General features: G+C 51.3%; 1 protein-coding gene across 1 annotated transcript in view; it reads left to right on the top strand.

Moving 5' to 3' along the window:
- Window positions 1-17,713, top strand: part of Edar (ectodysplasin A receptor) — a 73,440-nt gene that overhangs the window by 35,581 nt on the left and 20,146 nt on the right. Inside the window, exons 2-4 of the mRNA XM_050143275.1 lie at window positions 10,231-10,299; window positions 10,936-11,058; window positions 12,238-12,419. Coding sequence (XP_049999232.1) covers window positions 10,249-10,299; window positions 10,936-11,058; window positions 12,238-12,419 — 356 coding nt within the window. The 5' untranslated portion in view covers window positions 10,231-10,248. The remainder of the gene's footprint in view (window positions 1-10,230; window positions 10,300-10,935; window positions 11,059-12,237; window positions 12,420-17,713) is intronic.

The raw sequence follows: 17,713 nt of genomic DNA on the forward strand, positions 1-17,713 counted from the left end.
GTTTTGACAGGAAGGATCCAAATCTTCAAGTTCCTTACTTCATGTTCAGACTCGAATTTAAGATAGAAAAACAAAGTACTCACTGAAGGGGACATATAATGGCTATTTATAGTCTGCTCCATCCGGGTTATCTGTGTAAAACAGCACCTGTGCTGGGTTATTTCTGTCAGTGGGGGCAGAGGGTGTGGCCTAGCCCCAGAATTAAGGGTGCATCTACTTACGAAAGACAAACAAACCAAATCCTCTCCACTTAAATGTGGAGCCTGGGGCCCTGGTGGTGGCGGGGGGGGGGGGGGGGGGGGGGGGGGGGGGGGGGGGGGCGGTTGTGGGTGCAATGGCCCTGATCATACCACATTATCCCCCTAGGGTCTTCAAGGGCGAACCTTCTATGGGAAGCGGGGATGCTTTGATTGTACCAGGAAGTTAAGCTGAACTGATATTGAAAGAAAGCAGGCGTGTACTGGAAGCAAAAAGTTTCAGAAATGTTCGCGGGTCATAGTGTGGTTGGGAGGTGAGGGAGGACCCTGGCCTCTCCTGCCACACTAGAAACGTGAGCAGGAAAGTAGACAGTGGGTACACTGTTCCTCGTTTCCATGGTTTCACAGGGTTGTAGATGGCAGGGATGTAACTGTTGAAGCCACGCCCACAGCACTCTGAGCCCGCCCCTTTGCTGATTTTTGCCTCAGGCCCTCCAGAGCCCAACCTGAGTTGCCTTGCTTGTTGGCTCTGGGAATTCTGCTCCCAAAGCTCTGGAACTAAAGGAGCTCTGGGCTTGTGCCACGTACGCGCGCGTGCGCAAACACACACGTCGTCTTGTAGGACCTGCAAGGTACCTTGGCTTCCCAAGGCAGTCCTGCTAATGGTACTTGCAGAGAATGATCAGTCTCCTTCATAGACTCTGCGCGATGTGTAGGGAGTGGCAACTGCCTCTGTGGCAGTACTGAGTAGTGCAAAGGTGCATATGAGAATCTGCCAACAACAGAGCCTGTGCGCTCCGCATCACACAGATGCCTGGTGGTGCCCAAGGAAGTTCTCTCTGGCTGCTGTTGTCTTAATAAAAAGAAAGCAAATGAGAAAAAATGCTCTTGTTTATTAGTATGACAGAGCATGACTTTGCAGTAGAAAATAACAAGACACTAAATCTTTTTTTATCGATTTTATTGAGCTATATATTTTTCTCCCCTCCCTTCCTCTCCCCTCCTCTTCTACCCTCTCTCAGGACCCCTATGCTCCCAATTTACTCAAGAGATCGTGTCTTTTTCTACTTCCCATATAGATCAGATCCATATATGTCTCTCTTAGGGTCCTCACTGTTGTCTAGGTTCTCTGGGATTGTGAATTGTAGGCTGGTTTTCTTTGCTTTATGTCTAAAAGCCACTTATGAGTGAGTACATGTGATAATTGTCTTTCTGGGTTTGGGTTACTTCACTAAATATGTATTTTCCAGATCCATCCATTTGTCCACAAATTTCAAGATGTCATTATTTTTTTCTGATGTGTAGTACTCCATTGTGTAAGGGTACCACATTTTCCTTTTCCTTTCTTCGGTCGAGGGGCATTTAGGTTGTTTCCATGTTCTGGCTATGACAAACAATGCTGCTATGAACATAGTTGAGCACATGTCGTTCTGGTATGATTGAGCATCCTTTGGATATATACCCAAAAGTGGTATTGCTGGATCTTGAGGTAGGTTGTTTCCTAATTTTCTGAGAAATCGCCATACTGATATCCAAAGGGGCTGTACCAGTTTGCACTCCCACCAGCAATGGAGGAGTGTTCCCTTTACCCAAAAACCTCTCCAGCATAAGTTGTCATCAGTGTTTTTGATCTTGGCCATTTTTACAGGAGTAAGATGGAATCTCAGAGTTGTTTTGATTTGCATTTCTCCGATGGCTAAGGATGTTGAGCATTTCCTTAAGTGTCTTCCAGCCATTTTAGATTCATCTGTTGAGAGTTCTCTGTTTAGGCCTGTACCCCGATTTTTTATTGGATTATTTGTTCTTTCGATGACCAATTTCTTGAGTTCTTTGTATATTTTGGAGATCAGCCCTCTGTCTGAGGTGGGGTTGGTGAAGATCTTTTCCCATTCTGTAGGCTGTCGTTTTTTCTTGTTGACCGTGTCCTTTGCTTTACAGATGCTTCTCAGTTTCAGAGGTCCCATTTATTAATAGTCCTTCTCAGTAAGACACTAAATCTTACCATGTGATGATACTCAGTTACTCTGCTCAACAAAAGAGGTCACTGTTAGGTTTTTCTTAAGAAGTGAGCCTCTTTGCCAACGCACATAATTCCAATCAGACCAAATTAGATCAAATAAAAGACGCCCATGTTTAATGCAGCGCTCCGGGGTGGCACCGGGGAAGCATGGCGAGGGGAAGAGAGGGGAGGGGAGACCACGTGAAACCCGGAGACCACGTGTACATTCTCTGGGGGGCCTGTCCTGGAACTAGCTCTTGTAGACCAGGCTGGCCTCAAGCTCACAGAGATCCGCCTGCCTCTGCCTCCCAAGTGCTGGGATTAAAGGTGTGTGCCACCACCACCCGGCTGCCAGCCAGCTTCTTGCTCCCTAGGAGAGGCCTCTGAGAGAGATAGCTGGTGTCACGGTGGCAAGGTAGGCAGAGACATTGCTTTCCAAACATCTGAAGCCTGTGAGAGCAAAGAAATGAGGAAGAGCTGATGGGACTTGGCACAAGTATGACATAAAACAAGATGCCCTAGATTTAGTGGGAACACAGTAAGGAAACCATTCATTTACCTGCTGCCAAGAGAAGGAAACAGAGTGGTGACCCTGGAGAGGACATAGTAGGACTTCCCATTGCTGAATGGGACGTGCCGGCTGTGGCCCCACCCTCTTCTTCGTTTTCCTCTACCTACCCACTGTGACTCAGCTAATGCTTAGCCATTTGTCTTTCAAAGGACAGTCTTCCTGCCCTCCTAAGTGGATCAGTTCCCCACCCCACCCCCGCCCATGTTCCCACTAAATCCATCACTCCTTCCCCTCAATGTTTATCTTGCTGAGCTGTGTTAGCCTTTTCTGGTTTCTGCCAAATGGTGAGATGCTCCCAGAACAAGGGCAGTGTTGGCCTGTTTGCTCCGTCTGGTCTAGAGGAGGCACTCCGTTGCTTTGTGATGGACAAATGGGCTGGTGGAGACGCAGGGTGTGAGAGAGAAGCCCTGTGTGCTCACACTCAGAAAGAGAGGGAGAGGAGGGAGGGAGGGAAATGGGCAAGCCAAGCAGCAACACTAACGACCAACAACAAACTGCACATATAGCAGTTATGCCGTGAGATTATAATGGAGCTGAGAACTTCCTGTGGCCTGGTGGCATTGCAGCCACGCGAGCCTTCTAGCAGAACACATTCCTCGTGTGTTTGTGGCGACGCTGGTGTACACAAACCTACGTTGTGCCAGCTGCATGAGAGAAAACACATAGTAAAATTATCTTCGACACCTCCCATTTGCTGATGATAACGAGCTACTGTTTGCTTATGCATTTACTATATTAGCTTCTAATTGTTCTTCTAGAGGGCACGGCCTTTACTTATTAAAGAGCAGGTTAATGGCTGGGGAGATGGCTTGACTATTAAATGTGTGTGCAGCTCTTACAGAGGACACAGGTTCAGGTCCCAGCACCCATGTCTAGTGGTTCACAACTGCCTGTAACTCTGGCACCTGGAGGATTTGATGCTCTTTATGGGGTCTGTGAGCATCCACGCTCGGGCTCATCTGCCCCACCCATACACACAATTAAATAACATAAATCTTCCAATTAGAGAAATATAGCTCACTGAGAAGCAGCATTTTGCATTCCACTGACACCAGGCTTGGACACCATCCAGTTGCTCTCTCCACCGTGGCCCTAGGAGCAGTAGGCTACACCACAGCCTGCTGTGCCAGGCTGTACCAGCTAGGTCTGGGCCCGAGCCATCAATTTCCCGCATAAGGCAAATTTCTTCAGAACGCATCCATTATTATCTATGTACATGTACTTGTGTGTTTCCAAGAACAGGTGTCCCCTGAGAGAGCACATAGACATGCCCCCAGCCTCTGAGAGGAAGCAGAACCCGCAGCTCTGAGATCACCAAGAACTTTCTGTGCGAAGACCTCTGAGTGCAGTAACAAATGATGGTGCCTGTGTGATAGGGCTTGAACTTCTCGGTGCCCCACCTACCTGGCGCCCCTCCACCTACCCGGTGCCCCGCCACCTACCTGGTACCCCTCTAATTACTCGGTGCTCCTCCACCTACTCGGTGCCCTGCCACCTACCCAGTGCTCTGTGCTCAAGTGTTTCTGCCTCAGCTTCATTCTCTGTCCCTCTGCTTGATGAGACCACCAAGTTTCTGCTCTGGGCTACATGTCCCTACCCATGTGGCCATGCGGGTCCTTTTCTAGCAGAGCCATAGGTGGCCTCACTTGCTGTGGGTCCCTGGAGGAAACAGAAGAAATGGGGGGGGGGCTCCTGGTTCGAAACGGTCATTGAACACCTCTGCCAGAGGTACAGTCACACCAAGTGTGAGGGAGACCCTGCCCCTGAGGGGCTTAGAAGAGGAAGTGAAGCAGATGTTCCAGAAACACGAAAGGGGGATGAGTTCATCCCTGCGCCACTGTGCAGTAATTAGCTGCGCCCCCCCCCCCCGGTGTCATCAATCACCGAGCGGAAGTGCTGTTCCTTGCTGTGATGAAGAATCCAGCTCCTGGTGGGAATGAGCATCTATCTTTGTTAAAGAGAACTGGGGCCCGTTGGGAGATCAGAGAATCTCAAAGCCCCTGAGGAGGCCACCAGCAGCCTCCCCTCAGGCTCCTCCTGCAGAAGGAGGGGGGAAGGTGGGGGGGGGGAGCGGAATGGTGGGAGGGAGAGGACCTAGCCCTGCAGCTGCCTCCCACACAAGGCTGATTGCCAGCACCTGGCCTCGCTCCACAGAGGAGCCCTGTGGGCGCGCTGCTGGCCTCATCTCTTTCCCATCATGGCCCCCTAAGGGTATCACAGGGTTGGGGGGATGCGGGGATGACCAGACATCTGATTCTAGTCCCTGCAACCTGGTGAAGACAAGGGGGAAAAAAACATGGTGTTGCCTAATTCAGGTACTCGAGTGGGTAGAACAGGAAAAGATGGAGGACCGAGGCAACCTTGGCCCACACACAGAGAAAAGTGACTCTGTGGGTTTGCTCTCCCCGCAGGGCTACATTGTTGAAGCTGATAGATGTGGGATAGAATGTACCCAAGGTGGTACCCTCTTTGGAGGAAATAAGCCCATAGCTAGCCTCTCCTCCTTCAAGGGTGGTCCAGAAGGCCAGAAGACCATGAAGCCCCAGAGACTGGGCTACCCCGGTAATAGCGACCAGCAGGGAGGATAGCTACCCTCAGAGAACAGAGGCAAGCTGCCCCGTCAAGACACGGTGTCTGAGGAGGGGACCAAGACGATTTAACAAAACTCCTATGTAATTTGGTGTTTGGTGCGTTTCTCCTCAAACAGGAACCCTTTCTTTTTCTCCCTCCCACCCCACCCCTGGTCTATAAGACAGCAGCATGCACAATTTTATAGCCGCTGTGTAGAAACATGGACGGATCCATGTGTGGATGGAGGCATGTGTGGATGGACGGATCCATGTGTGGATGGACGGATCCATGTGTGGATGAACAAAATGAAGGAAAACTGCCGGATATAGATGAGAGATGCTGTTTGCTCACCGGCAGACTTGGTGGAGAGAGAGACGGCAGCCTTTCTTTCTGAATTCTTGGGAAGAGTAAACCTTAGCTAAATATTGTTTCTCCTCTCACCCTGCATCACCCCCCAAGGAGGTCACTCAGACGATACTTCTCACACCCCAGTGTGCTCAGAAGCCACAGATGTGGGGGAAATGCAGACCCCCACACACAGCAGGTCTGGGCCAGAGACTGCATCTCTTAGGAGACGCTGACGATGTGGGGCCTGGGACTCCAGCTAGAGCACCAAATCCAAGAACACCAGTGTGGGTCCCTTGTGATCTGGCCTGGCCTGTGCTTACTTGCACCTTTTCTGAACATCCTGGCTGACTGGAGACTCATAGAGGAAAAGGTTCTGTGTTAATGATCTGACTCCCGGGCACCATTTAGTAGCTCACACTAAGGAAATCAAACCACATTTCCAACCTGAAAGGCTGGCACACAGGCATGCCATGGCCTCCACTGTCCTAACCCCATAATCTCACAGGGTTTCTGAGCCCCGTTGGGTTGAACACTCAGCTGGATAAGAAGCCTAGTTATTCCAATTTTATAGAGGAGGCTACGTGGCCCCATCAAATAGGGGTTATGAGGGTTCCAGGCTAGGGGAGGACAGAATGCCTACCCAGAAAGTTCCCTTGCTCTTGCACACCTTCTCCGTGGAGTTTTGTTTCTGGACCTAGAGCCTGTCCACCCAGCAGACCGGGGTGTGGTGGGAGAGAGCAGATGCTGCCCAAAGTATGTGTGTTCGGATCCAAACTTTGCCCACTACTCCGCAGCCTTGGGCAAGTTACTCAGTTTGTCTGTGTTGGGCTACTACGTATGTAAAATGGAATTATGAGAGTCCCTTCCTGTGTAGTAGTGGCATGTGTGTATGCACTGGGTCGCATTGTGACATCTATTTCCTCCCTGGGTTTCCTCCTCTCGAACTATCGTGCCACCCTTGCTCTGCCACGGGTGTGATGGATGTGATGTCCAATTTTGGGTCAACTTGGCACAGACTAGTGTTGTCTCAGAGGGAACCACGGTTGAGAAAATACCTGCCTAGGATTAGTCTGTAGGCAAGTCTGTGGGGTATTATTCTGATTAACAGTGGATGTGGGAGGGCCTATCCCACAGAGTGCAATGCCAGCCCTGGGCTGGTGGTCCTGGGTTGTATGAGAAAGCAGGCTAAGCAAGCCATAAGGAAGATGCCCGTGATCAGCATCCCTCCATGGCCTCTGCATCAGCTCCCGCCTCCAGCATCCCCCCTTGACTTCCCTCAGTAGAGGAGTGTGGCACAGAGTTGTGAGGTGAAATTCTCCCTTCCCTCCCAACATGTGAGGTGAAATAACCCCTTCCTCCCCACACGACTTTTGATTATGGTGTTTTATCACAGCAACAGAAACCCTAAGACTGTAGGGTAATCTTGATTGTCACCTTGGGGGTCGAGAAAGAGACAGGTGAAGAACACTGTCAGTGTGTCTGAGGGCATGCCCAGAGAAGCGTTAACTCCAGAAGAGCCATTCTCTGCGTGTGAGCAGCATCGCCCCCTAGGCCAGGGGTAGAACGAAAGGGGGGGAAGAAGAAGCCAGCGAGTGCAGGCTCTGCTCCCCGCAGGGCTGCTCCATTCTGCAGGCTCTGCTTCCCGCAGAGCTGCTCCATCCTGCCACGGCCCCATGCCTGGATGGACTGAACCTCTGAAACCATGAGCTGAAGTAAACTTTTCCTCCTCGGAACCAGTTCTTCACTGTGAAGACAAAGCCGCTGACCCAGAGACCCTTTCCACAAGCTCGCTGCAACCCTCTGCCTTGCCAGAGTTCGGGAGCTGGCATTCCCACACTGTCACGTTGTCACTCCGGGTGGAGACTGTGTAGAGGTGGGAACGGCAGAAAGCAGAGAAGTACAGGGGGTGGGAAGGAAGGGGAACAGCTAAGGAGGCGGTGGTAGCCCCTCCTGCCCAGGACTGACAGCAGACATGGCTGGTGTGGTCTGCCCCGGCTCGGGGTCTCAGCTGGATTATGAAAAATGTTCCAGATGTCAGATAACAGGCCAGTGCTGCTGGATTCCAATGGGCTATGTGGACAGCCTGATGCGGACTGGCGATTTGTTTACCAGTGGGTGCAGTTTTGCAAGACCCTGGTCTGGGTCATTGATCACGTGACCAGTTATGCAAGTTAAGCATCAGCCTTGCTTGCAGGTAGATGGGAAGAGATGCTGTTACTATCAGCAACCCAGTCGTGATCCTCCGAGGTTGAAGGCAGCTATCTTGGCTCCTAGCTCTTGCACCTCTATCAGTGTGAGGAACTGGGGCTCCCCAAAGTGGTGGGAGGTCGTAGCTGAGCCCCATTTCCTCTCAGCTGGGCTGACGTCCGTCTGTCCTCCTGAGGTTCAGGAGAGCACTGACCACAGGGCCACCCCTTCCCACCCAGACCTTACACCTTCCAGGATAAGTGTGGGCAAAGCACTAAAGAGGCATTTAGCTTTTTGTTTACCTTTGCCTATTTGCTTTCCCTTTGACCCTACTTTTATTGGGCGCATCTTTAATGAGCCTATCCGTAAATGCTCTAGGCTAACACCAAAGTGTGGAGGCCCAGCACTTTCCCGTGTTTCAGGGAAGCTCCCAAGAATCTGCTATAATTAGACATCAATTAAATTAGAAACCATTAATATGCCTCTTGGAAGGCCTCCAGTACCCAGAGCCTCTGGCCCTATCCACAGTCACAATGGAAAGGCATCCCAGCTAAACCCACTGTCCCGAAGCAAGGTCAGAGCTTCGGACCCGAGGCAGGAGTGTGCGTGAGGAGGAAGTTCCCTTTCTGGCCTCTGCTGCCTCAACTTCACCTCACCCATTAGGGCTCGAGCCATCCTCTCAGCCTCTAGGCTGGGTCTCCCTGCCTCCCCTGCTGCCTGCCCCAGCTTGCTTCTTGCCAGAAGGAAAACACCCAACAAGTTCACAATTGAGGGCAACCTGAGCACTTTCATCTTGCCTTACAGGACCGAGGTGCAAAAGAGCCTAGAAGCCCGGCCATTTCCGTCAGGCCACCCAGTACACAGCAGTGATGTGTGAGGGCAAACTTGAGGTACCTGAGCCCATAGACGATCCAGACCCTGTCCCTCAAGACCTTGCCAGTGACCCTGGCCGGGTCTCCTCAGACTATTGCAGAACGCTCATCTTCAGACAGCTCTTGGGAACACACTTCTCCCCGGAGTGAAATAAACAGCCCTTGGGGTCTTTTTCTAGTCACGAAGTTCAGAGCAGAGCTAAACCATCCACTCTCATCCTTGGTCCATGGCTGCCTCTACTCTCTTCCCGCCAAACACAGTCTCTGCTGTAAGGCTAGGTGTCACAAAGGCCCAACTCTTGTGCATACAGACAGTGTCTCAGCCATAGCCAGCGAGGTCTTCTGTATAAAGTCTTCGTCCCTCAACCGTGGGCAGTTAAGCCCTGCGTGGAACTGAAGCACCTATATTCTTGTTCTAGGGCTAGAAGCCAAGCCCAGGAGTTCACACATGCAGGCGTGGGAGGGGGTACTTAACCACAGAGCTACACCCCCGCCCCGCCTGGAATTCTGTTGTTTATTGTGGTGTTAAATAAGAGTGACATTTCAGAACCCTGCCTAGATCCCATCAACCCTTCTTAAACAGTGTGGACAGTTCTGCTCCATGCGGAGGCAGGAGATTGGACAGGACTGCTCAGGAAGGAAACAGCTCCTAGCTCATCAGATACGGGCCCTACTTGCCTCTTCTCTGTCCGCTTACATCTTGGGTGTTTCTCTCCTAAATGTGCACTCTACTTCTAGAACCCAGACTGAGCAGGACCGAAAATCTGCTGGTATCAGGGCATAAATGCTGACCTTCCAAGTGCTCCAGGCCTCCCTGGCCCTGGCCAACTTGTGCCAACCCCCAGCTTGACTCCAGGCCCCATTTGCTCAGCCTTCCCTCTAGGGGTTCTCTCTAGGGCATCGTGTGATGCTGCAGAGGGTATGTGAGCTGGCTTCAGGGTCATCAGCCTGAAGCTTAGCCTAGAGTCTGTCTATTCCAGTAGTTCTTAACCTTCCCAGTGCTGCGACGCTTTAATACACTTCCTCATATTGTGGTGACCCCCAAAATTATTTCGTTGCTATTTCATCACTGTAATTTTGTTACTGCTATGAATCATAATGTAAATAGATGGTATGTAGGATATCTGATATTCGACCCCCAAAAGGGTCGTGACCCACAGATTGAGAATAGACTATTCTCTCTCTCTCTCTCTCTTTTTTTTTTTTTTTTTTTTTTTTTTTTTTTGAGACAGGGTTTCTCTGTATATCTTTGGAGCCTGTCCTGGAACTAGTTCTTGCAGCCCAGGCTGGCCTTGAACTCACAGAGATCCGCCTGCCTTCTGCCTCCCGAGTGCTGGGATTAAAGGTGTGCAGCACCACCTATAGACTCTATTCTTTGGGGTGTGCCATTCCCCATGGTGTCTGCTGGAACTACCTTCATCCGCTGGGATGCAGTGGAGATGAAGGCAAGTGGACCACCTGATGCTGATGCAGTATGTCTTTCAGGTACACTTCCAGGAGATCATGGCCCACGTCGGGGACTGCAAATGGATGTCCTGGCTCCCGGTGCTGGTGGTAAGTTGTTCTGAGTGCCTCTCCCACAGCACACTTACTTCAGCCCCTGCAGAGCCAGGGGTATTCCCAGAACCTTCGCTAGCTGTCCCACTTCAGACTGCCCTGAGCTTCCTGCACCTCGGCTTCAGAGCTCCTCCAGCCTCCTCCCCCCAGCTGTCAGAATGAGGCATGAGGGAATAAGGGCGACGGTACCCCTTGTTCTAATTGGACCATTTTCCGGGCACTTGCTTCACGGGACTTGTAGATAGAAATGTCTCTCGGTGCTTAGCAGTGACGTGTTAGTCTGTGTGACGGACCACAGCTCAGAAAGATCAGAAAGTTCCTGCCCTCTTGAGTCCTGCCTGGCAGTGGGGATTGAGACACCATGAGAGCAAAGGACCAGCCCCTGTAGCACCCAGAGATCTAGACGTTCAAGAGAAGGGGTGCCTTCTTCATGACCTTAAGAGAATCCAAGGCTTCTCTTGGATGTGGGAAGAGGATGAATTTGGACAGCAGGATCAGACGTAAGCCATTGTAAGGATGGCTGTGGATGGGGGTGGAGACAGGAGTGGCCAATGTCGGGCTCTCTGGGGACTGTCCCCACATAACAACTGCAGCTTGAGGAGGTGTGGAGGCCAAACACCTTTTCTGTGGCAGGTGTCCCTGATGTGCTCAGCCAAGGCAGAGGACTCCAACTGTGGCGAGAACGAATATCACAACCAGACTACGGGGCTGTGTCACCAATGTCCTCCCTGCAGACCGGGAGAGGAGCCCTACATGGTAAGAACCAGTGTGATGAAGGTTTCTCTCTCACCCGCCAGTTCCTGAGTAACCACTCAGAGGCTTAATATTAATTATAAATGTTTGGTTGATGGCTCGGGCTTATTCCTAGCTAGCTCTTACATCTAAATTAACCCATTTCTAGTCATCTAAGTATTGCCATGTGGCTGTAGCGTGACTGTCTGCTGGCATGTTTTTCCTTGGGCAGCTGGATGGCATGTCCCAGCTCCGCCCTTCTCCTATATCTCTGCTTAGATTTCCCACCTGGCTCTATCCTGCCTTGCCATAGGCCAAAACAGCTTTATTTATCAACCATTGAGAGGAACACATATTCACAGTGTATAGAAAGACATCCCACAGCAGACCAGCCTATGTCCCTGAGCTCTCAGGAGGTAGGGCTGTACTCACAGAACCATCTCCTAAACTGTCACTGAGGTCACCAAGAGGTCACCAAGGTACATTCACCATTCACCAGGGTTGAGTGGTGTGAGCTGCAGAGCCCAGTGCACTCTCCAGCATATTTATCAGGAACTCCGAATTCTTTTTTTTTGGGGGGGGGAGGGGGTGTTGGGTTTCAAGACAGGGTTTCTCTGAGTAACAGCCCTGGCTGTCCTGGAACTCACTCTGTAGACCAGGTTGGCCTCAAAGTCACAGAGATCTGCCTGCCTCTGCCTCCCAAGTGCTGGGATTAAAGGTATGCGCCACCACCGCCTGGCCCTAAATACTTAGTTTTAAAAAGTGTCCTGTCCTGCCCTGTTGGGCTGATCGTCTGAATTGGAAGCAGACAGAAATGCTCTCCAGGAATAGCACATCCATTCTGAGGTCTGGGTTCCCATTCTGTGGTACAGCTAAGCTCGCATGCTCTTTGAAACACCAGAGAAACGCCAGGGGCAGCAGCATCTGGGGTTCTTGCAGAGTTCTGAGAAAACTCAGGCTTCCGGGTTTGTCCTATAGTGAAGGACACTCTGGGAAGCCACTGAACCTCTTTAAAGGACCTCATCTGGACACTGTCACTAAGCCATCAGAAGGTGGACAGGAGCAAGCTTAGAGAAAGACCCGAGGAAGATAGGACCTTACAATTACTGTAGGATGGGCAGCCAAGGGTGGACACGGCCAGCATGTCACTGTGCCGGCCTCTGTAGTCACTTGTATTCTCATATCCTCTGCCTCCCCGGCCAGTCCTGCGGATACGGCACCAAAGATGATGACTACGGCTGTGTGCCTTGCCCTGCAGAGAAGTTTTCCAAAGGAGGTTACCAGATATGCAGGCGCCACAAGGACTGTGAGGGCTTCTTCCGGGCCACGGTGCTGACACCGGGGGACATGGAAAACGATGCTGAGTGTGGCCCGTGTCTCCCTGGGTAAGTGTGCTGCTGGGCTGAGCTCTGGATGGGGAGGAGCAAGGGCCCTGTGAGCAGAACCCCACAGGCACAACAGGCCTTCCTAAAGTGTCATTCCCACTCTTTGTCACCTGGGGGTGATAAGTTAGTGAGTCCCGTGCTCATGGACAGGCAGCCTTCAGGTGCTGTATTTGTGACGGATAAGAAGGCATCATCGTAGGACAGCCTGACTGCCTATGTAAAACAAAGCAGCCAAACACAATGAAACAGTACATAGGAAGCATTTTGGAGGGGAAAAACATCTAACCTTCCCAGGAAGGTACTGGTTGTGGCATTCTGGCGTCTGTACTTTCCACACCGTGGTGGTACATAGGTCTTCCCCCTCCAAAAGCCGAGTGAGACTACAGCTGGTCCGACAGACAGAAAGCTAAGAAATCTTTCTGTTTTCCTGATAAAATCCCTGAGAAAATTCTGCCCCGAATCAGAAAATTCCTATCTGGACACCCAATCAAGACTAAGCCACAGCTGTTGCGGCTGCCTCCCCCTAGTGGCCACAAAACCACGCGTTTTGCAAGACTGCAAAAGGAGAGGAAAAAGCATGGTGGGAGATGGGGGAGGGGATGGAAGTGGTGGTGGTGATGGCGATGGGTGTGGCTGGAGGAGGTGACAGAGATGGTGGTCGTGACAGTGATGGTGCCGACGGCCATGATGTAGCAGGTCTGGGGTGGGGTGGGGGAGTCCAGGTAATGCCAGAGGTGAGCAGTACCTTATGAGAAGGAGGTACAGAAACATCAGAAAGACACCTCCAGCATAAACATCAGTGAGCTGTGAATTTGCTCTTCATCACCCACACACACACACACACAAAGAGAGAGAGAGAGAGAGAGAGAGAGAGAGAGAGAGAGAGAGAGAGAGAGAGAGATCAGTTTTATTGTAGAAGCAATTATTTCACAGTTCCCATCCCCAGCTGTCCCTCTGCTGGTGACAGACTCCTACCCCAGTTTCCCAGGGTTCTGGCTTCAGCTTCGGGCCATCTCCCGAGTCACAGACTCAGGTATCCAAATATTTGCTAGGTAATCCAATGCTCCGGTCCCTGACACAAAGTGTGAATCTGTGAGACAGTAAAACCTCGTCATGCAACCTTATCCTTCGACATGCAGAAAGCGGGGGGGGGGGGGAGAAATGGGGAGGGGGGGAAAGTAAATTTTCTACTCGCATAGTTGTTGCGGTTACTGTGTTGTGGAACTCCCCCCAAAAGGAACAGCAGCATTAGAACCAGAATAGGTGTACCCCCACATAACTGTATAGGCACCACTGAGGGGACTGGTTGGTGTAGACCCTGGGTTTGCCCCTGAGTGAGGGAAACTCAGTGAGATCTGATGGTAGACAGAATTAGTCTCTAATAGCTTACACAATTCTTAGAATTTCATTTTGATTGATTCATTTATTAATTGGATTCCTTTTTTTTTTTTTTTGGTTCAAAAGTGTGGTACACAAACGCAGAGTGTCTGGGGGTCCACTGTGTCAGGCACACACATCCCAACCCGCTTCCCTAGGAGGGAAAGGACCTCTGTGCAAACCCTGTCTACAGCCATGTAAAAGCTGCATTACTTATCTCTGCGTTATTTATTTGCCCTGAAAGCAGCAAGCATCTGAGAAGGTCTGGTCCTTTGGTTCCCATGGCCTCAGTGAAGAGCTCATGCCAGATGCAGAGACTCTAGAGGCAGGTAGAGCCAGATAGAGGTGTTCTAGCAACCAGTGTGGAAGACTTGACCCTTCAGCTTGTAACTGACGCTGGTCCCCACTCAGACTGCCAAGTCAGGGAAGGATGCAACAGGACTCAGTGTCAGCAGGATCGTTTTGATAGCAGCAAGAGAGATGGCTGAGCAGTGACGAGCCTGGAACCTAGGGAGCGAGAATACGGAGAGCAGGGGGAACTAGGGAGGAGGCACTGGGGACGGCAAGAGTCTAAGTGCTGCCCAGAAGCTAGATGGAGGCACAGGATGGAACGGACTCATTGGTATCTGCCCTCCTGTGCAGACAGAAGCAGCGTACAGGAGGAAGAGGCATTTGGTGGGGATGGACAGACAGGTGGAGGTCGGATGTGTAGAATGCAGTGCTGCGGCACATCCAGACCAAACTCTCCCCAGCGGGCGGATGGAGAGGTGGAACACTCCAGGGAAGTGCTGAGCATCGCTTGGGCTGTGCATATGGCATCCCCAAGGCAGGCGGCTTCAGAGTGCAGGGAGGAGGGGTCCCTGTGAGGTGAAGCTCCCTGACCCGACACCTGGCTCTCAGGTGGCTAGAGGAGAGCCTTGTGATGGTGTACCCCCATCACAATCAGTGGTCCATGCAAGCGGTTGCTCTGTCCCATGTGACTGTATGCAGCCAGCATCACTGCCTGTTAGAGCCACGAAGAAGAGGCTTTCTAGCTAAAACAGACAAGCTTGTCACCGTGCAGTGGCCGCACTGCCCAAAGTAGATGCCAGGTGCTTGAGATCTGACTTGAGAGCCACGAAGACCATTTGCCTGCTCCCAATATTCACCAGAAAGTATCTAATCTCCGAGGACATTAGATAATAGTTGTGAGCCACTGCCTCTAGAAGACTTCAGGCAGATGCCCGTTATGTAGACTGGGGTGGGGTTACATGGGTTCCAGAAGCGTGTTTCGGGCTCTGAAGTCTTGAGTACTTCTCTCTCTGTTCTGCGGAGCAGTAACTTTACCTTCACCATTGAGGCCAGAGCACCCGGTAAGTGAGGGAGGGGCCCATGTCCACACCATCTCAGTGTGGTGCATATCACTCCACAAGTGTGGAGACTGGATCATTAGTTCCCTCTTGGCCTTGCAGTGAGATCTATCTGCCAAGTCAGTCAGTCCTGACCCTGGAGCCACTGAACAGAAAGCCTCCACTTTACCCCTAGTCCCCAAGGCCCTCTTAGAGCTACTTCCCCTTCTCTCTGGATCTCAGGCTCCACAGGGACAGGCCCCACTTCCTGTTGCATGTCCTAAACTTCCAGAACAAAATGAGGCTCTCATACTGTCACAGAGGACTATGGGGCCTTTTGGCAGGCTGGACCGGTTAGCTCCATGAACCCCTGTGGTTGTGAGCCAGGATGTAGATTTACCTGGTGTTTGTCTTTTTAAGGCTGCGGGCTGGCCCTCTCCCCTCCCTGTGGTTTGGCAGGTGCTGGCTGCCACTCTTCGGTTCTGCACACACATGTGGCCCAGACGCTCGCCGAACAATAGCAGCTCATGGGGCTTTCCTGTTGGGAAAGGTCTGTGTGGGAGACGAGAGGCGGCAAGGACGAGGCAGGAGGGAAGGGGTTAGATTTCATAACCTCCCTCGCTTTGCTATCCCCTGCCCGTGGGTAGCTCCTGCAGCCAGCTCTACACCAACCACCACCTTTCCACAAGAGGCTTAGTGCAGCCCATGGCTGGGCAGGCTGGAGACAGGACTCTGTAGAGCACAGATTGCTGCAGGTCATGGCATCTCATGACCCGGAGCCTCCACCGCAAGCCTCAGTCCCAGGAAAGAGGGATCTTCTGGGAGAAGCAATCAGAGGAGGGCAGTCTGAATAGAAGACTCTTGCATCCTTGTTTCAACTGAATTTTGCCCCGAGCTAGACAACTTGGGCCAGGAAGAGCAGAAGATAGAAGGAGGGAATATTGATTGAGGTTGTCCCCGGCTGACAAAGGCTCAGCTTAGCATGTTTCTCCATTATGATGTTCCTAGTCATTAAAGAGAAACATCACTTCAATTCGGATTAACTCAGTTAGTGATGGCCCCCCCTCCCCCCATGCGCCACTGCCTTGCCTTTCCGGAGCGCTGCATGAGACAAGCTTTATTACAAAGTGGGCTTTGTGCTAGATGCTGCAGCCCAGTCATAGGCAAAACGTACCTGTTCCGAGCACCCTGCAAGCAGCTCTGCCAGCTAGTGTGGGGCTGAGCGTCCTGAAAACATTTTCTATAACAGTTTCTCTCACAACGAGCTTATCAGAACACAACCTCACGGTAACTCTGAGAGCATTTGTAGAGAAAAATCAAAATATGGATCAAAGAGTAAGGGCTTGCATCTTGGCAGAAAGATGTGGTCTTGACAGTAACTGGGCCACGCCTGCCTGAATGAACACTTTACTCCAGACAGAAGAAGCTGTCAGAGGGCAGAAGAGAGGCTAGCATCCTCCGCTCTTGTTTAGGCGTATGCAGAACTACAGGGTACAAACTTTGAGGTTAGTTTAGGTTAGTCCTGAAAGAAAAGCCTAACATTTAAAAAATGGTCTCTGGGGCTGGAAGGATGGCTCTGTCAGTGCAGGCGTGAAGATCTGAATGTAGATCGCCAACATCCACAGAAAAGTCAGAAGGGGTGACATGATCGCCGAGCCAGGAGGGCCCCTTGGGTCTCCAACTAGCCAGTCTGCCTAGTTGGATCAGTGAGCTCCAGGCTCAGTGAGAGACCCTATCTTTACCAGTAAGGCAGAGAGCAAAACAGCTAAGGTACCAGACATTGACCTCTGGTCTCCGTTTACCCACACAAGGAAGAGTGTTCCACATGCAAACGTGCACATACACACAGGCACACATGCATAACAAGACACATGCTAAATATTCTTACAGCAGTACATGCTAGAACAAGGCGACTTCTTATCTGAAGGCATTTGACACATGTGCCAGGTGGGTCATGCAGCTTCTAAGGCGTTTCCTAAAACCAATCCATCTTTAAAATGTTTATCGGCGGCCTTGAGCTATGACTCAGCAGTTAGAAGCACTGGCTGCCCTTCCAAAGGAGCTGGATTTGACTCCCAGTACCTCCGTGGCAAACTGTCCGCAACTCCAGTTTTGGGGGATAGGACAACTTCTTCTGACCTCCAGCGACAGCAGGCATCCACGTGATACACAAACAAAACGTGCAAACCAAAGACTCATACACGTAAGATGAAAACGAACAGTAATTTTTTTCTTTTACAGTTTTTCAGGCCTGCCCCTTCATTAAGTTACTTTGTAAGGCTTAGTCAAGCGTACAGTCAGGGCCCAGGCAGGAGTGTGGAGCTGAAAACAGGAGCCCCTGGGAGAATCAGAGAGAGACACTCAGATGGGAGGTGTCAGCCTACAGCAGGAAGTGCCTACCTGCATCCAAGAAAGGCTACCTCACCACAGATGGGAACCCCAGACAGGCCAGCCAGCAGCCCCCTTCCTGCTAAACCCAGGTCTTCAATGCGTAACAGGTCCTAAAGCCCCTGTGATCCCTACCCCTTCTATGTGTGTGACTTTGGAGTCTTACCTGTGATGGAGCCCGACATCCAAACATAACCAGAA

This window comes from Alexandromys fortis, unplaced genomic scaffold (genome assembly GCF_014885135.2).
Source record: "Alexandromys fortis isolate MF-2015 unplaced genomic scaffold, M_Fortis_MF-2015_v1.1 scaffold_9, whole genome shotgun sequence".
Classification (NCBI taxonomy): Eukaryota; Metazoa; Chordata; class Mammalia; order Rodentia; family Cricetidae; genus Alexandromys; species Alexandromys fortis.